Source organism: Morone saxatilis, unplaced genomic scaffold (genome assembly GCF_004916995.1).
Source record: "Morone saxatilis isolate NCDOM2014 unplaced genomic scaffold, NCSU_SB_2.0 Contig15, whole genome shotgun sequence".
In the NCBI taxonomy this organism is placed as follows: Eukaryota; Metazoa; Chordata; class Actinopteri; family Moronidae; genus Morone; species Morone saxatilis.
Genome location: NW_023339707.1, coordinates 22,467,687 through 22,486,705, shown reverse-complemented (window position 1 = coordinate 22,486,705; position 19,019 = coordinate 22,467,687). Strand labels below are relative to the sequence as shown.

Below are 19,019 nucleotides of genomic sequence, written 5' to 3'. Positions count from 1 at the left end.
CCCCCCCCCCCCCAACAACAACAACAACAACTTACCTGCGTGGATGGAGTTGTAGCTTCTTGAACATCGACCGCAAGAGCCCACGAATCTTCGGACATTTTCAAACATTAATTTGGCGTTTTTCTTGCGAGGCAAACAACCACTTTTACCCCCCCCAAAAAAAAAAGTTTGGAGTCAGCGTGAATGATGTTGCGTCGAAGTGAGCTGACGACGTGCCGCTGACCTGGACCAACCGCAACCCGCTGGACCACACCACCGATGCGCCATTCAGGAGCGTCGGAAATGTGGCCGTGTTTAAGACTTTACGAGAAGAAGCAACCAACAAACGTGGGAAAAGTGCCAGTTATTATGCAGCTACGAGTTATTTGACAATGTATCTCATTATTCCGATATCTTGAGCTTAAAATTGAAGGAAAAGTTGAAGGGAGTCCCGATAAACGGCGTATTCAACCCTCTTATAACTATTTAAAAGTGACTATTGCGTTTCTGTCTGTCTCTATTTGTATGATGTTAACTGTAAAATATGTTTATAATTGCTTTATGATATTTTTTATGCAACTGTGAAACAAATTTGTGTTTTTAGAACACTTGAATGCACGGTATTTTTGTATGTACGAGGTTTATGAGGAACACCTGAAGGCATCGTAGTATTCCCACCCTATGTGCAGAGTGAACCTGCTGACACACCCATTACACAATATCTATACAGACCTGCTACATGACAAGGTATTGTACCAATTCAGGCAAATAGACTAATCTCATCTTCATGAAAATGCATTAAAAAACAACTTGCACTAACATTTCACATGCTGGAGCTTTTATAACTGATCTTTATTCTGTTTTAAATGTGTTTACTATTTGAAATAATATGATAAATAATGATGAATCTTACTCTATTGATGTCATATGAAGTGTTTTTTTATTTGGGTTCCTAGAATCACAGTTTTAATCTTGATATGTATTAATCTGAATGAGTTGTAGTATTTTGTCATGGTCAAGTTCATGTTTATTGTTTATTTGTAAACTATACTGTCAGATCAGAAAGTGCTTCATGAATAAAATGTATAAATATATTTATTAGAATAGCTTTTTTTACAGTAGGGCTGCAACTAATTATCATTTTAATTATCAATTAGTCTGCTTAATTATTTTTGATTAATTGATTATTATCTTCTATATACAGTACTAGGAGGGTTAAACGCATTTCCCACTTAAATGTAGATGTTATGTGCTGAACTAGGGCTGCAGCTATTATTGTTTTGATTAATTAATTAATTGTCGATGAAAAACATCCATCAATAAAAATATTCAACGTACACATAAGACATACAGCACATTTTACACAGCAGATCAGTGCTTCACATAGGAAGAGAACTATTTTTAGATCTAAAAACTAAAAAGTAATTTAAGGAAAAAATACTTTTTCTTTCTTTGATGTTTTCTTTGTCTTATGTGATCACAAACTGAATTTATTTGGGTCTTGAACTATTTGTCGGAGAAAATAAGCAATTCGATAACATCACTTTGCACAAGCTTTATGATTTGTTTAGGGTAATTCTTTTGACCCTTTTATCGACCAAAATAAAATATATAATGAAAGTTGCAGCCCTGCAGTCACTTAACCATTTAAGCGGAATTTGCCATTAACCTTCCTACAATTTGATTGTTGTAAGTGTGTGTGTTTGTGTGTGTGCTGGTGCGTGACCGTGTCTGAGAGGCTGAGAAACAGATAGACAGTGAGGGGGAAGGAGGGAAGGAGGGAGGTGGGGGCCTACAGAGTTTTATTGGCTGCAGGTTGATTCAATTTGGAGGCGGATGTTGAGTTTCAGCCAACCCACCAACACACACACACAAACACACAAACACACACACACACACACACAGATCCTATCTACATTTTCGCAACTAACCAAAATGACTTTATAAACACACATTAATTGTCATGGTAACCTCGCAAGAAAACAGATGGATCAAACCGAGTGATCACAAAACATAGAGACAGCCAAACACCCACATTGGATTCAAGACATTAAGCGCTTTCCAACCCCACCGGAGGGAGGAAGGAGAAAGAGATTATAGGTGATACGAAGGGGGACATGTAGTACTCCCTCGCCCACCCATCTGTTCTTTCAAGCCTCCCCCTTCACTCTCCTGGTGTTACAGTAGATGTAATTTACTCTGATCCTTAGCTAATACAAAAAGGATACCTGAATGGTTCCTGTTGTCATCGGTGTCAGGGAGGGCTGGAGTGAGTGGGTGGTGCTGATGCTCTGAATGTGCATCTGATGAGGGGGGGGGGTGGTTGGGAAGGTCTGGACCCTTGTCTCAGCACCCTCGCTCTCTCTCTCTTTCTCAAAGCCCTCCAACTCCAGCATCCACAGGGAGGAGGAGGAGGAGAAAGAGGAGGAGGAGGGAGGAGAATAAATGAAACAGTTTTTGCAACCACATGTTGCTGTGCTTGATTGAACTACTGCAGCAGCTCCTGCCTACCTTCCCCTTCTCTTTGCATTGTACGTCTAACTAACGATGTGGCCGCTGCATCTGTAGCTTCTGCCACTTGTGGCAGCACTCCTATTCCCTCTACGCCACAGAGAGAGAACAAAAAAAAGCGGAACTGAGAGAGGTCGGAGAGGGGGAGGATATCTTTCATGATAAGTGGACTTCTGACAGAGAGAGATCCTTGCTGCATACCCAGCTGACACAAATGAAAGGTAAGATAATGAGACTGATGATGTGATCATATCAGATGCATTTTAATGCCGCCTGTGTGTGTGTGTGTCTCTTCTTGATGATGCATAAATTAAATGTCATTTGTTTGGAATGAAGAAAAGGTCGACCAGTCAGATGATTAAAAACTACCAGTGATGCATCTTGATTTATACTGTAACAGATATCCAGACAGTGCGTCTCAACAGGTGGTTAACACAGCATCTGCTCTCTGTTTTGACACTAATGAGTGCAGAGGAGTGTGGCAATGCTGATAGGAAATGTTGAGAGTTTGACGGTTTGGTGGTCTTTTAGCAAAAAAATCCCCCGGAGGGAAACAGGGTGACTCATGTGACTGAGCCAACCAGGAGAGAAGCATCCTGGGACTGCCACTTTTAACACTAATTACTATAAAGTGAAAGACCGTAAAGAAAAGGATGCCTTGGAAAGAAAAAAAACTGTCATTAAAGCATCTTGTTATCTTGTTTAGAATTAGAATTAATATCACCTTCACCTGTATAAGGTAGATGTTTAATTTAATTTCTTTGTATTCATTTGTGATTATGTTTTGATGTTCAGTTTCTTTCTTATGTTCCAAGTTTTGGTATTACAAGTTTTTATTGTTTTTATCAAGTCTTTTCTTTTATTCACCTGTACAAGGAGATTGTCTCCATAGAGGCATAAAGGGATGTATTCCTATTTGCTTTCTCAATCTGTGGCTCACTCGACACACGATGGCACTGTTGAGACAGACAACTAAATAGTCTGTAATTACATCTGTATGACCTTTCCCTCGCCATAAATAACCACATGGTGCCTAAAACCCCAGTTTGACTAGGCTATTGAAAAGACTGATCGAATTTGTTATTGATTCCGAAGGACTTCTGTTGCCAGGGAGTGTGTGGAAGTTGTGCGTGCATGGAAACCAGTTGAACCCTGTTTGGATTTTCTATATGGCAATATGATTTTGGTGGGTTGTGTGAAAGAGAGAGATCGCCTGGCGTTTTAATTGCAATCAGTCACAGTATCAAAAATAAATGCACACTTGAGAGATGTTACTGGTCAGTCTGCAGGCAAGCAGAGCTGTCTCTATGGAAATTGCTTTCGTCATAACACTTCCTATCAAGCCTGCGCTGGGGCTCTGGTCGTGCAGCAGACACAGACCCTTGACAGCCCATAAGCAAGATTGCTGGTGGAGGAGACGACATTATCAGTGAAACACAGCCCCGAAGCAACAGATAATTTTATTGTATAACTTACATAATTAGTGGCTCTGCATTCCTCCAAGAGCATTAATCTTTATATCTTAGGTTTCTGTTTTTCACCTCATATGGCACTGAATATAGCACTGGGTTTTTTCCCCCCTCTCTCCTGTTACATTGTTTGTGTGTTGTAATGATGATGCCACCCTAAATTTGTTTTATTGCTGTGACCTTTATCTCAAATACCTGCGGCACCTGTCCCAAGGCTGCCGCAGGTCACTGAAGATGATTGAGGTTGCAATAAATAAAACCTGCTCTACTGAACTGACATCTAGATGTCTGTTTACGTCTAGTTTTGGAGCCTGTTGAGACCCTGCTGTGTTTATAATGTTATTGCTGTGTAGCATTTAAGTGCTAAAAAGGATGAAAAAAGAAAGGTTTTCTGCTATTGTGCTCGATTGCAATTAAAGTCTTCAATATTAGATAAATCCATATGCAATTATAGAATAATCATATTAATGAATTGTGTAAAAATGAAACAATCATTTATATTAAGTGTTCTAGTTTTATAGGGGGGAGTTTTATTTTATAGTAGACATTTTTCATTTCGTCACTTTTTATTTAATAATATGATATAATGTTGATCCCCTGCCTCTTAAGCAAGCTCAGCAAGTGCTACCAAATTTAGCCAGTTAACAACAATGCTAATAATGCTAACACTGACTGTCTTTACTTAAGGAAGCTCGCATTCTCGTTGCTCTAGCTGGCTATCATGAGCTAACTGATTAAATGTGCTAGCAGTTGCTACTACTTATCACAATAGAATAATACATGAAAATTCAATTCTTCAATTATTTCACAAACTCTTTCACTATATATATTTATTTTACACAATGTATTCACATGTCTATATGTTATTTAATATTAAACACAGCTTTTATTTCTGACATTAAGTGTGTAATTATTTTTTTTTGACATGCGTCGACACACCAGAATCCTAAAACCAGCACCATGCCTGGACTCATTAACAAGGAGAACCGGAGCGCTCTGCCCCTCAGTGTGTCAGACATCACTTCCTGTGTCAGGGGTTATACTCTGGCAATGACAGCCTCTATGACCTATGAAAATATTGAGGATCATGCAATTGAGGGTGAGTACAGGAGACTAATTTGTTTACTGTTACACCACCTTGTTACACCAGCCTCTTTCAACTATAATCCCACTTTATGCTCTGAAACACACTGATTTAAAATTCACTATTATCGACTGAATGTGTGTAATCGCTTGTTTTGCTGTCTCTGGGTTCGTGCTCTTATTTTTCCCTCTCTCCTACTTGCCTGTTAGGGATCTTCATTTATCCACTGGAGGAAAACTCTATTGTTGTGGGGTTCGAGTCAATGATATCCAGTCAGATTATAACACTGCAAATCAAAGACAAGGCCAAAATTGAGGACTGTTTTCTGGATTGCTGCAACACATCTAATGGAGCCCTCCAGAGTAGCAGCGGTAAGGTGAAAACCGCATGCTGTAATCAATATTGTTATATTAACAATGGATCAAGTTACTATGTCAAATGTGGAAGGGGGCCACTCTGCAGTCCCCCCTTCAACTATAGAGCATTTTAGCATCTTTCAGCTCATTTAGCTTGTTTTGATTTGGCGTCCTGCAACTTCACTGCTTTGGTTCAGTCTCGCTGCTCACATCAACCCTGTTTTCAGCAGTTTAGCAGCTAAAGAGCCAGATATCTTGCTCAGGAGTTGGTGGAGACCAAAAGAGTGCTAAAATTAGCGCTATTATTGGACTTACATTTGTCAGGTTGCCTGAAAAACAACGTCAAATGGCGTAGTGTCTGCCGATGTGTAACTAGGCAATTGTTTGTTAGTATCAGCGATATTAACTTAAAAGGCTTCTTGTTGTGCTGCCTCCAAGTGGCCAAAATTATTTGATGCAGGTTTAAAGGGGCACTCCACCACTTTTACATGAGGATCTTGACTCATACTTAAGAGTAAAAATCTGGAGGAGTGTGATATAATAATAACATAATCATAACATTATAGTGTGCTACTTCACTTAAAGGAGCTACAAGGACCTTTTTTTTATGTGTTGATTCTGGCGGCCCCTTCTCCCACCTTGTTTCGTCTGAGACTAAAACTAAGACTTTTTTATGAGCAGTTAAAAACTCCTTGTACATTTAAAGAAATAAGTAAAATACCTTCTTTAGTATGAACTAACTAATGAGGACAATCGTTTGAAAGACAAAACCACTAATAAAACAAAAACGCAGCTGAGTGAGCAAGAGTGACAGCTATTTTAGAGATTAAAGAGAAGAATCAATGACAAAAATGAAGAAGAAATTCATTGATAACTATTGGACATATACGTTGTGGCAAATAAATTTGGTTTACTAATCTACTCTGGTGTTACAGGACACATAGTGATGGATGAAGATATGGAGAGGACAGTGTTAGTGGTTAACCTTGGGATCATCCCTCCTATGGAGACTGTCCACATTCTGGTTAGTACCTCGTCTGAGCTCTTCACTCTGCCCAGCGGAGGCATCAGGGTCTCGTCCCCACCGGTGTGTACGCCTCGGGTACAGAGGACCATCAACGAGGAGCAGGGACTATCCCCAAACTTCTCCAGAATGTAAGACACGAACATACATTTATGAAAACCAACCATGTTGTGTCCAATATTGGTGTATTTTAAAGTAGGATTTGGCAATGTAAAAATTGATTTTTAGGTCCCAGATATATTTTTGTATGGATAAAAACGGACACTACTAATATCTTACACGTGCATTAAAGAAGACTCCATTTTAATGTAGTTATGCTTTTTGATACATTTAGGCGAGACAGGCATATTTGTGCCTCAAGTCCTCACGATCAAACTCCCAACTCCGCTCAGCTGTGGTTGGCTTCACTGCTGGAGGAGGAGGCCATAAACTCAATGGACTACGAGTTTAACTTCCAGCTGGAGATACGGGCTCCCTATCTACTCGCAGGTCAGAGAATAACCAATCCTAGTAGTATTTTTGATAGATATATATTTTCTTGGGGCAACTCTACTTGTCATCTGTAGAATTGCACCCATGAGCATTTCTAGAAATACCAGATTTTTCCAGTATGTATCATGGTATAACAGGCCTGATTACTTGAAATAGCCTGTAATCAAGCATTGAATTTCAGGGCTCCTTGAAAGCTCCAACGTCTGCAATAAGAGGTGAAGGATGCAGTGAAGTGCAGGAAAGGAAAAAAAAAAGCATTGCTCTTTTGTGTGTGTCTGCAGTTGTGTGTATGTGTGTGTTTTACAATGTCACACATTGCTAAATGCTCTTTTATGGTTGGGTTAAGTGTAAATGGTGGAATGATCCGACATTTTGGGAAATACGCTTTCTTAAGTTAGATGAGAAGATTAATATCATTCTACAAAGTAACACTTTATATCGAATTTGTTTAATTTGTACAAAAATGTAGTGTAAAAACAACCAGTTGTTGAACTATTTCTTGGCTTGAAGCAGAGGTCCGTGTCAGGCAGCCATGAAATAGCCCAACACATAACATCCTTAAAATCGCAAGTGGTCTTAGTTAGTGTGCTTTAGTTTTGTTACCTTCGGACAGAGCCGAACTGTTCCCATCTGTTTCCAGTCTTTATGCTAAGCTATATAGCTTCATATTTTTCGTACAGAGAGTGGTATTGATCTTTTCATCAAAGTAATTAAACAAATTTTAATTTAATAAATGTATTTTTCCAAAATGGTGTACTGTTCCTTTAAACTGGACAACTTTGTGATTTGAGCATCATGGAAATTCTCATGTTAGACTTTATAATGGCTCGTTGTTTATTCTGAGTGTTTGCTCAAACTGCTGCAGCACCTGAAGACAGGCACACACACACACACACACCCCATATAAACACACACACACATCTATATATACACACACACACACACACACAATATATATATATATATATAGATCTTGGTTTTCTTAAATCTCTTGGAAACGTGAGCTCATATAAGTGTGCGTCATTCCAGTGGGTCCTGCTGCTTTCTTATTGCTGTTATTACTGTCGATAGATCCACTGGTTATTTGATCTGCTGTTGTTTTTTTGCTCTGTGTAGGTGTAGAGAGCCCGTCTCATGCTATCCGAGCCGATGCAGACCCTCTGGCCCGCTCTGCCACCAGCGTCGTCATCACTCTGGCTGACAAGTACACCTACGACTGTCCTGTCCAAATCCTCATCTACCCCAGTGGTAGGTCTAAGGCTTGAAGACTCACTCACAGCACAGCCCCTCCAATTTTAGTCTTTCCTGCAATATTTTGAAATTGTTTATTTCACCTCTGTCTTCTTTTACTGATCTTTTTTTGTTGAGCTTATAATCAGATCAGTTGGGAGGTGATTCATTGCCTCACATTGTGTGTGTGAGTGCCTCATCAGGAACAAAAAAGGTCCTCCTGTTGTAAATGTATGACATGCCGGCGGAGTCTGACTCTATTGTGTGGGTGTGCAGTGTCAGGTCTTTCTTTTAATCCCCTGTGCTCTCGTCTCTCTCTCTCACTGCCGTCTTGACCTATAGTATGTGTGGGCCAGTTGTCTACCAGAGGCGGGAATGAGCCACGGCCTTGCTAATCCGATAGGCTTCTTATGAAGGTTTTGTTCACAAACAGACCTGCTGCCACTGCTGGGCAATTTAATTCAGCTCAGACCGGTGCAGCAGTTTCAATCACAACATGGATGCTCAGCTCAAGCTGAGAGATGGAGGATACTAAACAGCAGTACAGGCATGCACGCGTTTTATAACAAACAAAACCAAAAAAAAAACATCAGCTGTCTATTTTCATTATCAGCTTGGTTGATTAATGACCAGAAACACAGGCAGTGTGTCATATAAATTACTACAGGCTTTCTGCAAGTTAAATTTTAGACTTTCACATCAAATGCAATTTAATACATATTTCATAGTCAAAGCATGAAACACATCAAAGAAAACCAGTAGGGATAATAAGTACCAGAGTTTTTTACCAAGTGCATAAATTTATTGACATTCATAACACATTTTTGTCTAAATAAGCTGCAGGAAATGGATGCATGAATAGATTAACCAATTAAAAGATCCACATATAGACATACTATTGTTCCAGACCTCTGACAGGTCAAAGGTCTGGAACATTAGCACTAAAAACATTTTATAACTAATGTTACTGCCGACCGCAGGCTAGACAAAAACATTTAGGATTTTGGTGAATACAATTTAAGCCTTTTATTCTAAAGACTTTTTATGAGAAAACTAGAAGCAATGCTTTTTAAGGCCTGCAGATACTCTGCACTGTAGAGAGATAATAGTCCAAATTCCCAGGATTCACTCAACCCTCAGAGCTAATTTTGTTGTCTTGAGACCCAGCTGTGGTACAGCATCTTTATTTGCAATCATCTCTTGATTTTCACATCAATATGGGGATAATTCTGCACTGCAGTTTACCACACTCCCCCATCTTGTTCTGCCACTTGGTGTCAATTTCAGGCATTGTCCATCTGCTTTATAATCTGTCTGTAATATTTCCATCTATGTCCTGACCAACGGTGTCTCTTTAGAGCCTCATCTACCACATGTGCTCATCGAGAACGGAGACATGACGCAGGAGGAGTACGATGAATATCTTCACGGCCGGAGCGATTTCATCAAGGCCACCAAGAAGGACCCAAGCAATGGGAAGAAAGTGAGTGTGACATTGACATCAGCACCTGAACTGATGGCAACACTGTCATAGCAATATCACTTTGAGGGTGAGGGTGGTGAAGAATACACTGTAGTGCAATACAATTCCCTGTAACACAGACTGCCACGATTATGTCACATTATTTTCTAACAATATAATGTGATCCAATACTATGATACCACACGCTATGGTTTTAAAATCAATGTAGGGTTGGATCAGCTCCTGTCTGACACATGTCTCAACAAACACTGAACATTATGAGCTACACAAAGGTAGTATTTTTGCACTTTTATTGAGTTCGGTTGTGTCAACTTTTGCAGGTGTCTTTTTTCACAGCAGCCACTTTAACATGAAATAGTAGGGTAAACATAGTTATCAATGATACTAATCCAGATTCCGATCCATTGAGGTCAAACAGGATCAGGGTGCTGCTTGCTATTTTGCATGTTGGCTCACTGGACTAAAGGTTTTATTCATCATCATTATTTTACAAATCATTGCCATACAACATACCCAAAAATGCAGATACCCTTTCTCTGATAATCTTGTATCTACAAACAAAATGCATTATTTATGCTTTCTTGCCCTTTTTAAGGAGGTTGTCAAGGTAAATATGTGTCTGTCTGTCTACTATAATATATCCTTTACATCTAAAAACATACTACAGGAAATCTACTAGTCAAAAGCTTAAGTTATACTAGTCCTTAATGCTAGTTACCATTAGCAGGAGTTTAACTACTTTTTTTGTCAGCAAAATTGATATTTTCTCAATTACAGATAACAGCTACAGGAACATAAGTTAGTAAATCTAGTTTTGTTTTAGCTAAGGCAAGTTGTGCATTTAAATTATGCATTTATATTTAGATCTTTATTTTACATGGTGAAGCTAATTCAGTTTTTGATTACTTACCATACTGCTTTTTCCCTTTGTAGTTCTAATGGTTAGACCAGTTCAGCATTATTATTTTTTGTTAATTCACTTTTGAGAGTAATGCATGTGTCCTTTCTCGTCCCTGCTATGATGAGGTTGTTAAGTGACCAGCAGACCGAAACAGGAGAAGGAGAGCACTTAGCCATAAAAAAGGGTTTCTATGGTAACACTCCAAAGGCTCGCCACATTCTGCCTGGAATTTCCTGCACATCTACAATAATTGATGCGCTCTATCTATTGACCTGATCGCTTGTCTCCCTTTTTTCGCCTCCTTTAAGTGATAAATTAAAGCCTGCAGAAATTCACAAAAAGTCCAGTTATCTCATGGTGCCAAATCCCTCATGATTCAGGCTTTTTGTTTTTGATTCCTTTGCTTTTTTACAGGTAGATATCATTCACAGGCGACTCCATAAAGACATCCTCCACAACCCTGTGGTCATGTTGAACTTCTGCCCTGATCTCAAGTCTATCAGCTCAGACCTGAGAAAGGTTCACGGAGAGTTTATCTTCCTCATTGACCGCAGCGGCAGCATGAGTGGGGTTAACATCAACCGTGTGAAGGTATTTTTTAATGTCAGTGTGGTGTTTTATTTCTTGTTTATATATCACACATCATGACCACTTTAAAGACGGTGTTTGCAGATTACACTGTATTTGTTGAAACATGTTGTAGTCGACTCCAAACTCATCAAAATATACAAAAGATTAAATGGACAGCCAATCCATCAAAACACACAATAAACACGATTCATCATTTGGGGGCTGTTTAATTGCTTTCTAGGCTCACAGCCATACTGATTCTGCAGCCTTTGGAAATTACAGATGTGGTTAGCCAACTGTGTGAAGGGCATGTACACAAGGATATTGATCAGACAGATCATTCACTATTCACCAAATGTCCCCCAGTTGCTAGGGTTTCGTCAGCAAGTGTTTAAGGTCTTATCAGGCTTCATGTGACGTTTCTTCAATCCCTACAGAGCCGGTATTTTATTTTTTTTTAAATCTACGTTATTTGGCTGCTTGTACACTGACCCTGCCCTGAGATGTGATGTTCACTTGTGACTCAGACTCAGGCTTTTATTGGATGTGTGTGATACATCAGAGTCTGGGCTTGAGGCTAGAACAGTGATGCAATCATTTTATTTACCACTTCTTTCAAGAAATCCTGCAGAACCTGCCCACCTTTCTTTAAAAGTATCTCTAAAATCTGGAACAGATTTTTTTTATTTGTTAATGCACCTGAACAGGGTGATAATCTCTACCCTCCCTTCTGGTTTCTTGCCACAGCGGCGAGCACTGTGCGTGCCCCGTGCCTTTCTATGGTGAAAGAACACAACCAGTGTGACAGTGTGTTACTATGAGGCAGACGGCACATAGTAGCAGCGTCTTAGCCATACAATATCAGTGTCATCTTATTGCCCCTTTATTACTTATTGCCCCTAACCCCAGCCATGCAGCCAGAGAAAGTGCACCTTTATCAGCAGTATTAAGTTCAGCTTCTGCGAGGATGTCAGCGTTTGAATCGCCTGCAGTCATGGGTTTGTTTTAGAAAAAACATACATTTTAGGGGGCCCTGGGAGCCCACATACCAAGGCCTTGCTGCAGCAGCCATGAGTTTGAGTCTAACCTGTTCCCCTTTAATCAGCCTTTCCTGTCTATGTTGAGCTGTCCTGTCTAATAAAGGCAAGTAGTCATTCCATATATTTATTCATTTGCAAAAATCGCCTTTTATGAATTTGGGCTCCTGCCCCTTGTAACATCCTCTGCATGTCCCTGCTCTGCTGTTGAAGAGGCAGTGAAGGATAAAATGATGCGTGATGCCACTCACTCCTCTCCTTGAGAATCTTGGCTGTTCAGCTGTGTAGAGCACCGTGCTTCCATTCAGCCAGACATCAGAAGACGTAGTTGTTCTTTTTTATTTTCTGGACATGATCATAAACTGCTCTCGGTCTCTCTCTCAGGATGCCATAGTGGTGATTCTCAAGAGCCTTGTCCCAGGCTGCCTTTTTAACATCATAGGCTTCGGCTCTACATTCAAATCACTCTTCACAACCAGCCAGAACTATGAGGAGGTAAAGCAGTTGTGTACTGCATTTACTGAATTATTTATTATATAATTTGATAGAGATACAGTGTACATTTTCTGTGCTATGTGAGTGTAACATTTGTGTTAACTACACAGTATAGACCTTGTAACTCAAGAAACAGCATTTTATCTTTTATCCTCCTCATCTCCACATCTCAGGAAGCCCTGGCCCTGGCTTGTGAGTATGTTAGAAAGATGAGAGCCGACATGGGGGGGACCAACATCCTGGAACCGCTCAATTGGATCCTGAGGCAGCCGATGTTCAGTGGACACCCCCGCCTTCTATTCCTGCTCACCGACGGGGCCGTAAGCAACACAGGCAAAGTTATCGAGCTGGTCCGCAGCCATGCGCGCTACATCAGGCAAGTCTTATTGTCAATGCACTCTGAGCTCTGCTCTGAATTCTAGAATAAGGGAAAAAGATAAATACCTTGTTAGTGGTATTGTCCTTATTATCTAATAGCAATATTTGAATATTTCAAGCTGGCCTTAACACATTACAAAATGTACAAAATTCTAAATGTGATTCATACCTGTAGACATTATAAATACCATTCACACTGACATGAACATGTGTTAGCTGCTTGTTTTTAAGAGCATTGGCAGAGAAGTACTATATGTTGTGTCAAAGCAAATTATAATAACTTCATCTTTTGTTTATGCCCATTATTCAAATATCAAAATCTCAGGTCACGGATAACATAAAATCACATCCAGGGATTGTCAGAGGCTTAACTGGAACACCTAGTTATGGAGCTATAATCCTCCCAAAATGAAATCCGGGACCATGAATGCATTGAATGTTGTGTCAGTGTCAAACATGATATATATCACCACAAAGAATCTGTCAGATTTGTGCATTTCCTTGGTTTTAGATTAAAAGAAAGCTGTTTTAAGGCTGCATCTGGAGAAAGGAAAAAAAATGCTCCCTGAAGGCTGAAAACACCAACTGTCAACTTAGAGTGAACGCCGGTGGCACAATAGATCAGCAGTACACAGGGAAATCATTTCGTTTTGCAGTTTGTATCTAAGTCTCACATTGTGAATCCCTCTCCTGAGTCACTCTGGAGATAATTGACTTTTGTCTTCCCCCTTTTAATGGATGAATTCCCCCAGATGATTGCATTAGGTACACAGAGCTTGGCCAATTCATCGACACTTCCTGGGTCATTATCACACTGTGTTTACAAATCAGCGCAGCCAGTCAGAGACAAGACCAAACAACTTTGAATCTGCTCCGAAAATCCATGTTAGGTTTTTAACTACGTTGAAGGTGACATTTCCGTTTTAATCTGCACTCTCTGATCTCATTAAAAATGCAAAGGGACGTAGCTGGCACAATTAAATTAGCCAACTCATCCCTCAGTGAGAAATGGAATAAAAATGGTAAAGTTAAGCAGCAGCCAACCTCCCTGGATAATTCTGAGAAGCAGAAGGCATGTCTCAGATCATTTCCTGTTTGGTTCTTTTTTAGTCCAATTCTATGTTTGACAAATTAGATTGTTTATAGTTTATGTATCTCCAGAGCATCTCCTTAGATCCCTGCCAAATGTGTGCACATCCTGAGAAGACACCTGTTACCAATGCGCATATATCCCTCGATCTGTCCACGGAGCTGCCGTGTTTAATGTGTTTGTGCAGATGTTATACGTTCGGCATAGGACAGAATGCTTGCAGGAGACTGGTGCAGGGACTGGCGACAGTTTCCAAAGGAACAGCAGAGTTCCTGGCCGACGGCGAGAGGCTGCAGCCCAAGGTACTTATTTCCAGCTTTGTGTATCAATCCTAACGACAGCCAGCTATTCTGAGGGTCACTAGAGAGCCATTATGTGGTGGTTTCTAAGCACTGAGTGTCTACCACTTATACTAATTAGGAAATCATATCTCAGAGAAGCCATTCCCTTTATCTACTGGTCAGGGCAAAACTGTGTTTTGTATCTAAAAGTCTATTTTAGTTTATTTAGCTTATTTTTACCCCACAGATGATCAAATCCTTGAAGAAAACCATGTCTCCAGTTCTCAGTGACATTTCAATCGAATGGCTCTTCCCTGAGACCAAAGAAGTGCTGCTGTCCCCTGTTGGCAACACCTTCCTGTTTCCAGGGGACAGTCTGATTGGCTACAGTGTGGTTTGTGACACCACCCGCTATCACTCCAACCCCAAATCTGTAAGTGCAAGACATCTGCTGAAGGGAGACAAATGACTGCATGCAGGATGACTTTTGTGTCTTCAAATTACACCATGTGTTTGTTTTTGTTTTTTGGATGTTCAGTTAGATAAATTGTTTAAATTTAAATCTCTTATCCTTTACCTCTGAAAGGTGTTCCTATGAAGATAAAAGGGCTAAGGCTAACTATGAAGAAGCTTTTTAATCCCTTCTTGTGAATATCACTTTGTTGAAGCACTTATTTTGGATGTGTGACCTATTCAAAATCTCAACAGGATAAGAGGAGGCGATACAGCATGATGCGCTCTATTGAGTCCGCCAGCTCTGTGTTTTACCACTCTCAAGAAGAGGACCTTGTGAAGACAAGCGCAGACAGCCATGTTTCCTACAGGGAAGCACTCTCTGGTCCTCTGTATGACTCCTACCAGGACTCCATGACAGACGGCAGCCCTGCTACCACAGAGCAAGATGCCATGGGTAAGAAAATGCAGTACACAGTATCCTAAATGAGTAAAATTCTAATCTATCTATATGATATATAGATATAAGTCCCAGATTTAGCCTATAAGTATTTCTTTGCTTGGATTTTAAGCTTACAGTAGCTCAGAGAACGGTGTCAAAAGGTTTCTTGTAATTAGTGGCTATTTGTAGGACTAGTGGAGTGGCTGGACTACTGATGGCCCTCTAATGTAGCCAGCTAATATAGTTAATTGCAAGCTCACACAATGTATATATTAGTGCTAGGCCAATGAACTGGCCAGGCCTTTATATGGGCCAGTATTAGCGTGTTGCAGATATATTGCAGTACAGAAATGGAAAAAGTACTTTTGAGATAATTTTGAAACAGTGTCACCGATAGTTTAGTCAACACTGACCTTTTTATTCTTAAAAAAACTTAAAATATAGATTGTTTGTTAAATTACTATTAGAGAATTTTCAGTATCAGTATCTGTCTCACAAATCCAGTTTCAGTCAGGCTATAGTAGATATAAGGTTTGGTCAAGCCACCAAGTATCTGCTCTTTGGTTGGCTGAAAGCTGCTAGGGATGGCAGTGTTTGTTAGTCGGCCCGCCACTTTGGTCCAGGCTCAAATATTTCAACTATTTGATGGACTCACATGCTGACCTACAGACATTCATGGTTCCCAGTCAATGTATCCCACGGATTGTAACAAACCCTGGTACAGACATTTATGTCTTCATCAGGATGAATTTATATGGATTCTTATCATCCAGCAATTAAAAGTTTAATTTGTACAGCATGGTAGCATTGTCACTATGAACATCAGCCTCACAGAGCCAGGGGCAGATCTAGAAGGGTGGCATGCCCTAAAATTGCCTGGCCACTCCAGCTGCCACAGCAGCTGTAAAATGAATCACAGAAAAGCTGTGGGGAAGTGGGCGTCTTTGGAATCATTATTGTATAACAATCTTGAGTTAACAATCACTGATAGAGTTGCTCAAACTAACAATTACTTGTATGTGTTTGTATTTTGAAAAATTAGGGGTTGACTATTTCTATTTTTGAACAAAACATCAGGGTTGGATTGTAAGACATCACCAAGAAGGCGTGCATACAGTACCAACCAGATAATAGACTACAACCCTGCAAAGAGGGTCTACACTCCCAGTGATCCCAGCTCTGTGGTGGCAAAGAATCCACTGAGGAGAGCCAAGGTCCAGGAGCTGATAGGCCAGATGAGCCCCGAGCACGAGGCACAATGGAGGAACGACTACCAGGTGTGGTCCCACGCTGTGCCGAGCAATGTAACATGATTGCTTTTAAAATGACTTGCTCTGGTTTTGTTTGTAAAATGGGTCAACAGTTATTTCTGATTCAGGTTAGAATTTTGTTGTAGCTTACAGACCTCAAATAAGTGCTTCCAAGCTGAGCTTTCTTTAATAATACTAATCCACATGTAGGTTTAAGTACACATATGCAAATTAAATAACCCACAGTCTGTTATGATAATTAAGTCAGGTGAATCTTAGATTGTCATTATGTGGATAAAAAATATATATTTGTATTCAGACTGTGTTGACAAATTAAACAGCCATCTGACCCTTGTCTGGACTGGAGTATAATCAAGAACAGACTAATGTGCTCTCTTCAGTAATGAGGGGCAAAATATATGACTGGTAATTAGTTTTGAATATTCCTCAGGGAGCACGTTAGTATTACTAAACATTATTCACCAGGCTGTGAAGACATTGTTTCTTCTCTCCGTTGCACTGATGCCATGTTTAATCTATATCTAATAATTGTAAGTAAATACAATAACTTGTTTGTGTATTGCCACATAAATGAAAGAAGTTCAATTAAGATATTAATTTAACCTGTGCAAGAGGGGCAAGATGATTAAAACTCAAAACAGTATAAACAATCCCTCTGTTACATTTGTTTGAATAATTTTATCCTACTGCAGAAATCCAATTAATTTTAGCAAATAGCGCTGAAATGAATTAGTCGATCAACAGACAATTAATTCTACTGATTTGATAATCAATTCAAGTCATTTTTAAGCAAATTCCAGTAACACTTTTATGACCTGCAAATTACTACACTGTACATACAGTGAAAAAGAGGGCTGCTTATAATAAGGAAGCTTACTCCCACATTTTCAGTGCTTTGTCTTACAACAATAACAGTCATTACCTCAGCTGATATTGATATGATGGGACACAAAAGCTGTTCTAGGTTCTTCTCTAACATCAGTTTTAATTGTCAGCCTACACTGTGAGCCAGAGGTACAACACTCTTTCTTAGGATTTGATCCTTTGAAAGCACACACATAATAATTAATATCTATAGTTACAGAGGTTCACCCTTCCTCCAAAGCATGGCCTAATGTTTAGTCACCCAGCAGCCAGTATAATGTACACTATATTAATAATGAAACAACATATTTAAAAACCAGAGGAATGTATTTTGTTAGTGTGTCATACTTTTCAAATAAATGATACAACAACTAATTGCATTATCAGTTTTTTTCAATTCTTCCCGACATGTTACTCAGTAATAACGTTACTGTACCCTCTACTACCTACAGCAATTTCAGTACAAAAGTAATTGAACACAAAGTTGTTAGTTACCCCCTTAATCTCTAACCTCTTGTCCATTCATACATTGCACAACCTAAATAATTACACTTTAAATGCATGCTGTCATATCAGTATAATAAGTATTAACAAAATGTTGTTGTAATAAACTGAATATCTTTGGGATTTGGTCTGCTTTGGACATAATGAGAAAGCTGATATTTTATAATCAGTCAAATACAGGATTAAGTGATAAACATCACCACATTAATCTATAATTAATTAGCTAGTTGCAACAATATTTGCAATATAAATAATTTGCATGAGTTTCATCAAACAACAAACGTGTTTGTACTTTTTTCTTTACATGAGATTCCTGTTAAATACATAATCAAGAGTCTGTACTTCACTCATCACTTGAAAGCACCATGAAATACGAGCTAGAGTGAACTCACACTCAAATGCCCAGAAATACAATTAGTTGATGGTTCCATAACTTATTAAAAGGCTGGTTGCACCTGGGTATTTTGAATTGAAAACACCTTTATTTTGTTTGCAGCCACAGCTGGCAAGCCTGTGTGCCACATCTTCCAGCGGGCGCCCTGCCAGCTGTCACAGGCCACTCCCTCAGCAGGAGCCGCTTCTACAGCAGGAAGCCGACTCAGAGCTTTTCCATCCCCAGCCTCAGGACAACCCTCAGCTCAGCGGTATCAGCGTGCCGCCTGTAGCTCGCAACACCACTGGGGAAGAGGGGTCCAGATCGTCCACAGACAGCCCATCTGTTGGCAGCGTCGGAGATATAGGTGAGATCACAAGCACAAGCATTCTGTAGTAACTGTCTTTGCCTGAAATTACACAGACATTATGATTGTCCCTTTAAAGGCCCAGTGTGTAACATTTAGGAGGATCTCAATATAATAGAACAGAATATATAATTTATTTAATATAATATTCAGGTTGGTAGTAGGTATGTTTGATTGATATCACTCTCTCCTACGTCTGTAAAAATGAGTCTACATCGGGAAGACGGTCAGCTTAGTTTAGTATTAAGACTGCAAATAGGGTGAAACAGCTGGCCTGGCTTTCTCCAAACAGAAACAAAATCAATTTACCACCATCTCCTGTTTGTTTAATCTATACAAAAACTGAAGTGAAAAATGATAAATTG

The 19,019-nt window shown here is 39.6% G+C and overlaps 2 protein-coding genes across 2 annotated transcripts in view; one reads left to right on the top strand and one right to left on the bottom strand.

Moving 5' to 3' along the window:
• The window catches only part of zgc:193690 (ATP-dependent RNA helicase DDX19A), a 5,813-nt gene extending 5,563 nt beyond the window's left edge, over positions 1-250 (bottom strand). The window contains exon 1 of the mRNA XM_035656018.1: positions 36-250. Coding sequence (XP_035511911.1) covers positions 36-98 — 63 coding nt within the window. The 5' untranslated portion in view covers positions 99-250. The remainder of the gene's footprint in view (positions 1-35) is intronic.
• Positions 251-4,919: 4,669 nt separating this feature from the next.
• The window catches only part of vwa5b1 (von Willebrand factor A domain containing 5B1), a 21,790-nt gene continuing 7,690 nt past the window's right edge, over positions 4,920-19,019 (top strand). The window contains exons 1-14 of the mRNA XM_035656060.1: positions 4,920-5,058; positions 5,253-5,414; positions 6,335-6,554; positions 6,758-6,912; positions 8,032-8,163; positions 9,504-9,628; positions 10,944-11,120; positions 12,521-12,631; positions 12,805-13,007; positions 14,287-14,401; positions 14,628-14,813; positions 15,089-15,290; positions 16,353-16,552; positions 18,411-18,654. Coding sequence (XP_035511953.1) covers positions 4,920-5,058; positions 5,253-5,414; positions 6,335-6,554; positions 6,758-6,912; positions 8,032-8,163; positions 9,504-9,628; positions 10,944-11,120; positions 12,521-12,631; positions 12,805-13,007; positions 14,287-14,401; positions 14,628-14,813; positions 15,089-15,290; positions 16,353-16,552; positions 18,411-18,654 — 2,371 coding nt within the window. The remainder of the gene's footprint in view (positions 5,059-5,252; positions 5,415-6,334; positions 6,555-6,757; positions 6,913-8,031; positions 8,164-9,503; positions 9,629-10,943; positions 11,121-12,520; positions 12,632-12,804; positions 13,008-14,286; positions 14,402-14,627; positions 14,814-15,088; positions 15,291-16,352; positions 16,553-18,410; positions 18,655-19,019) is intronic.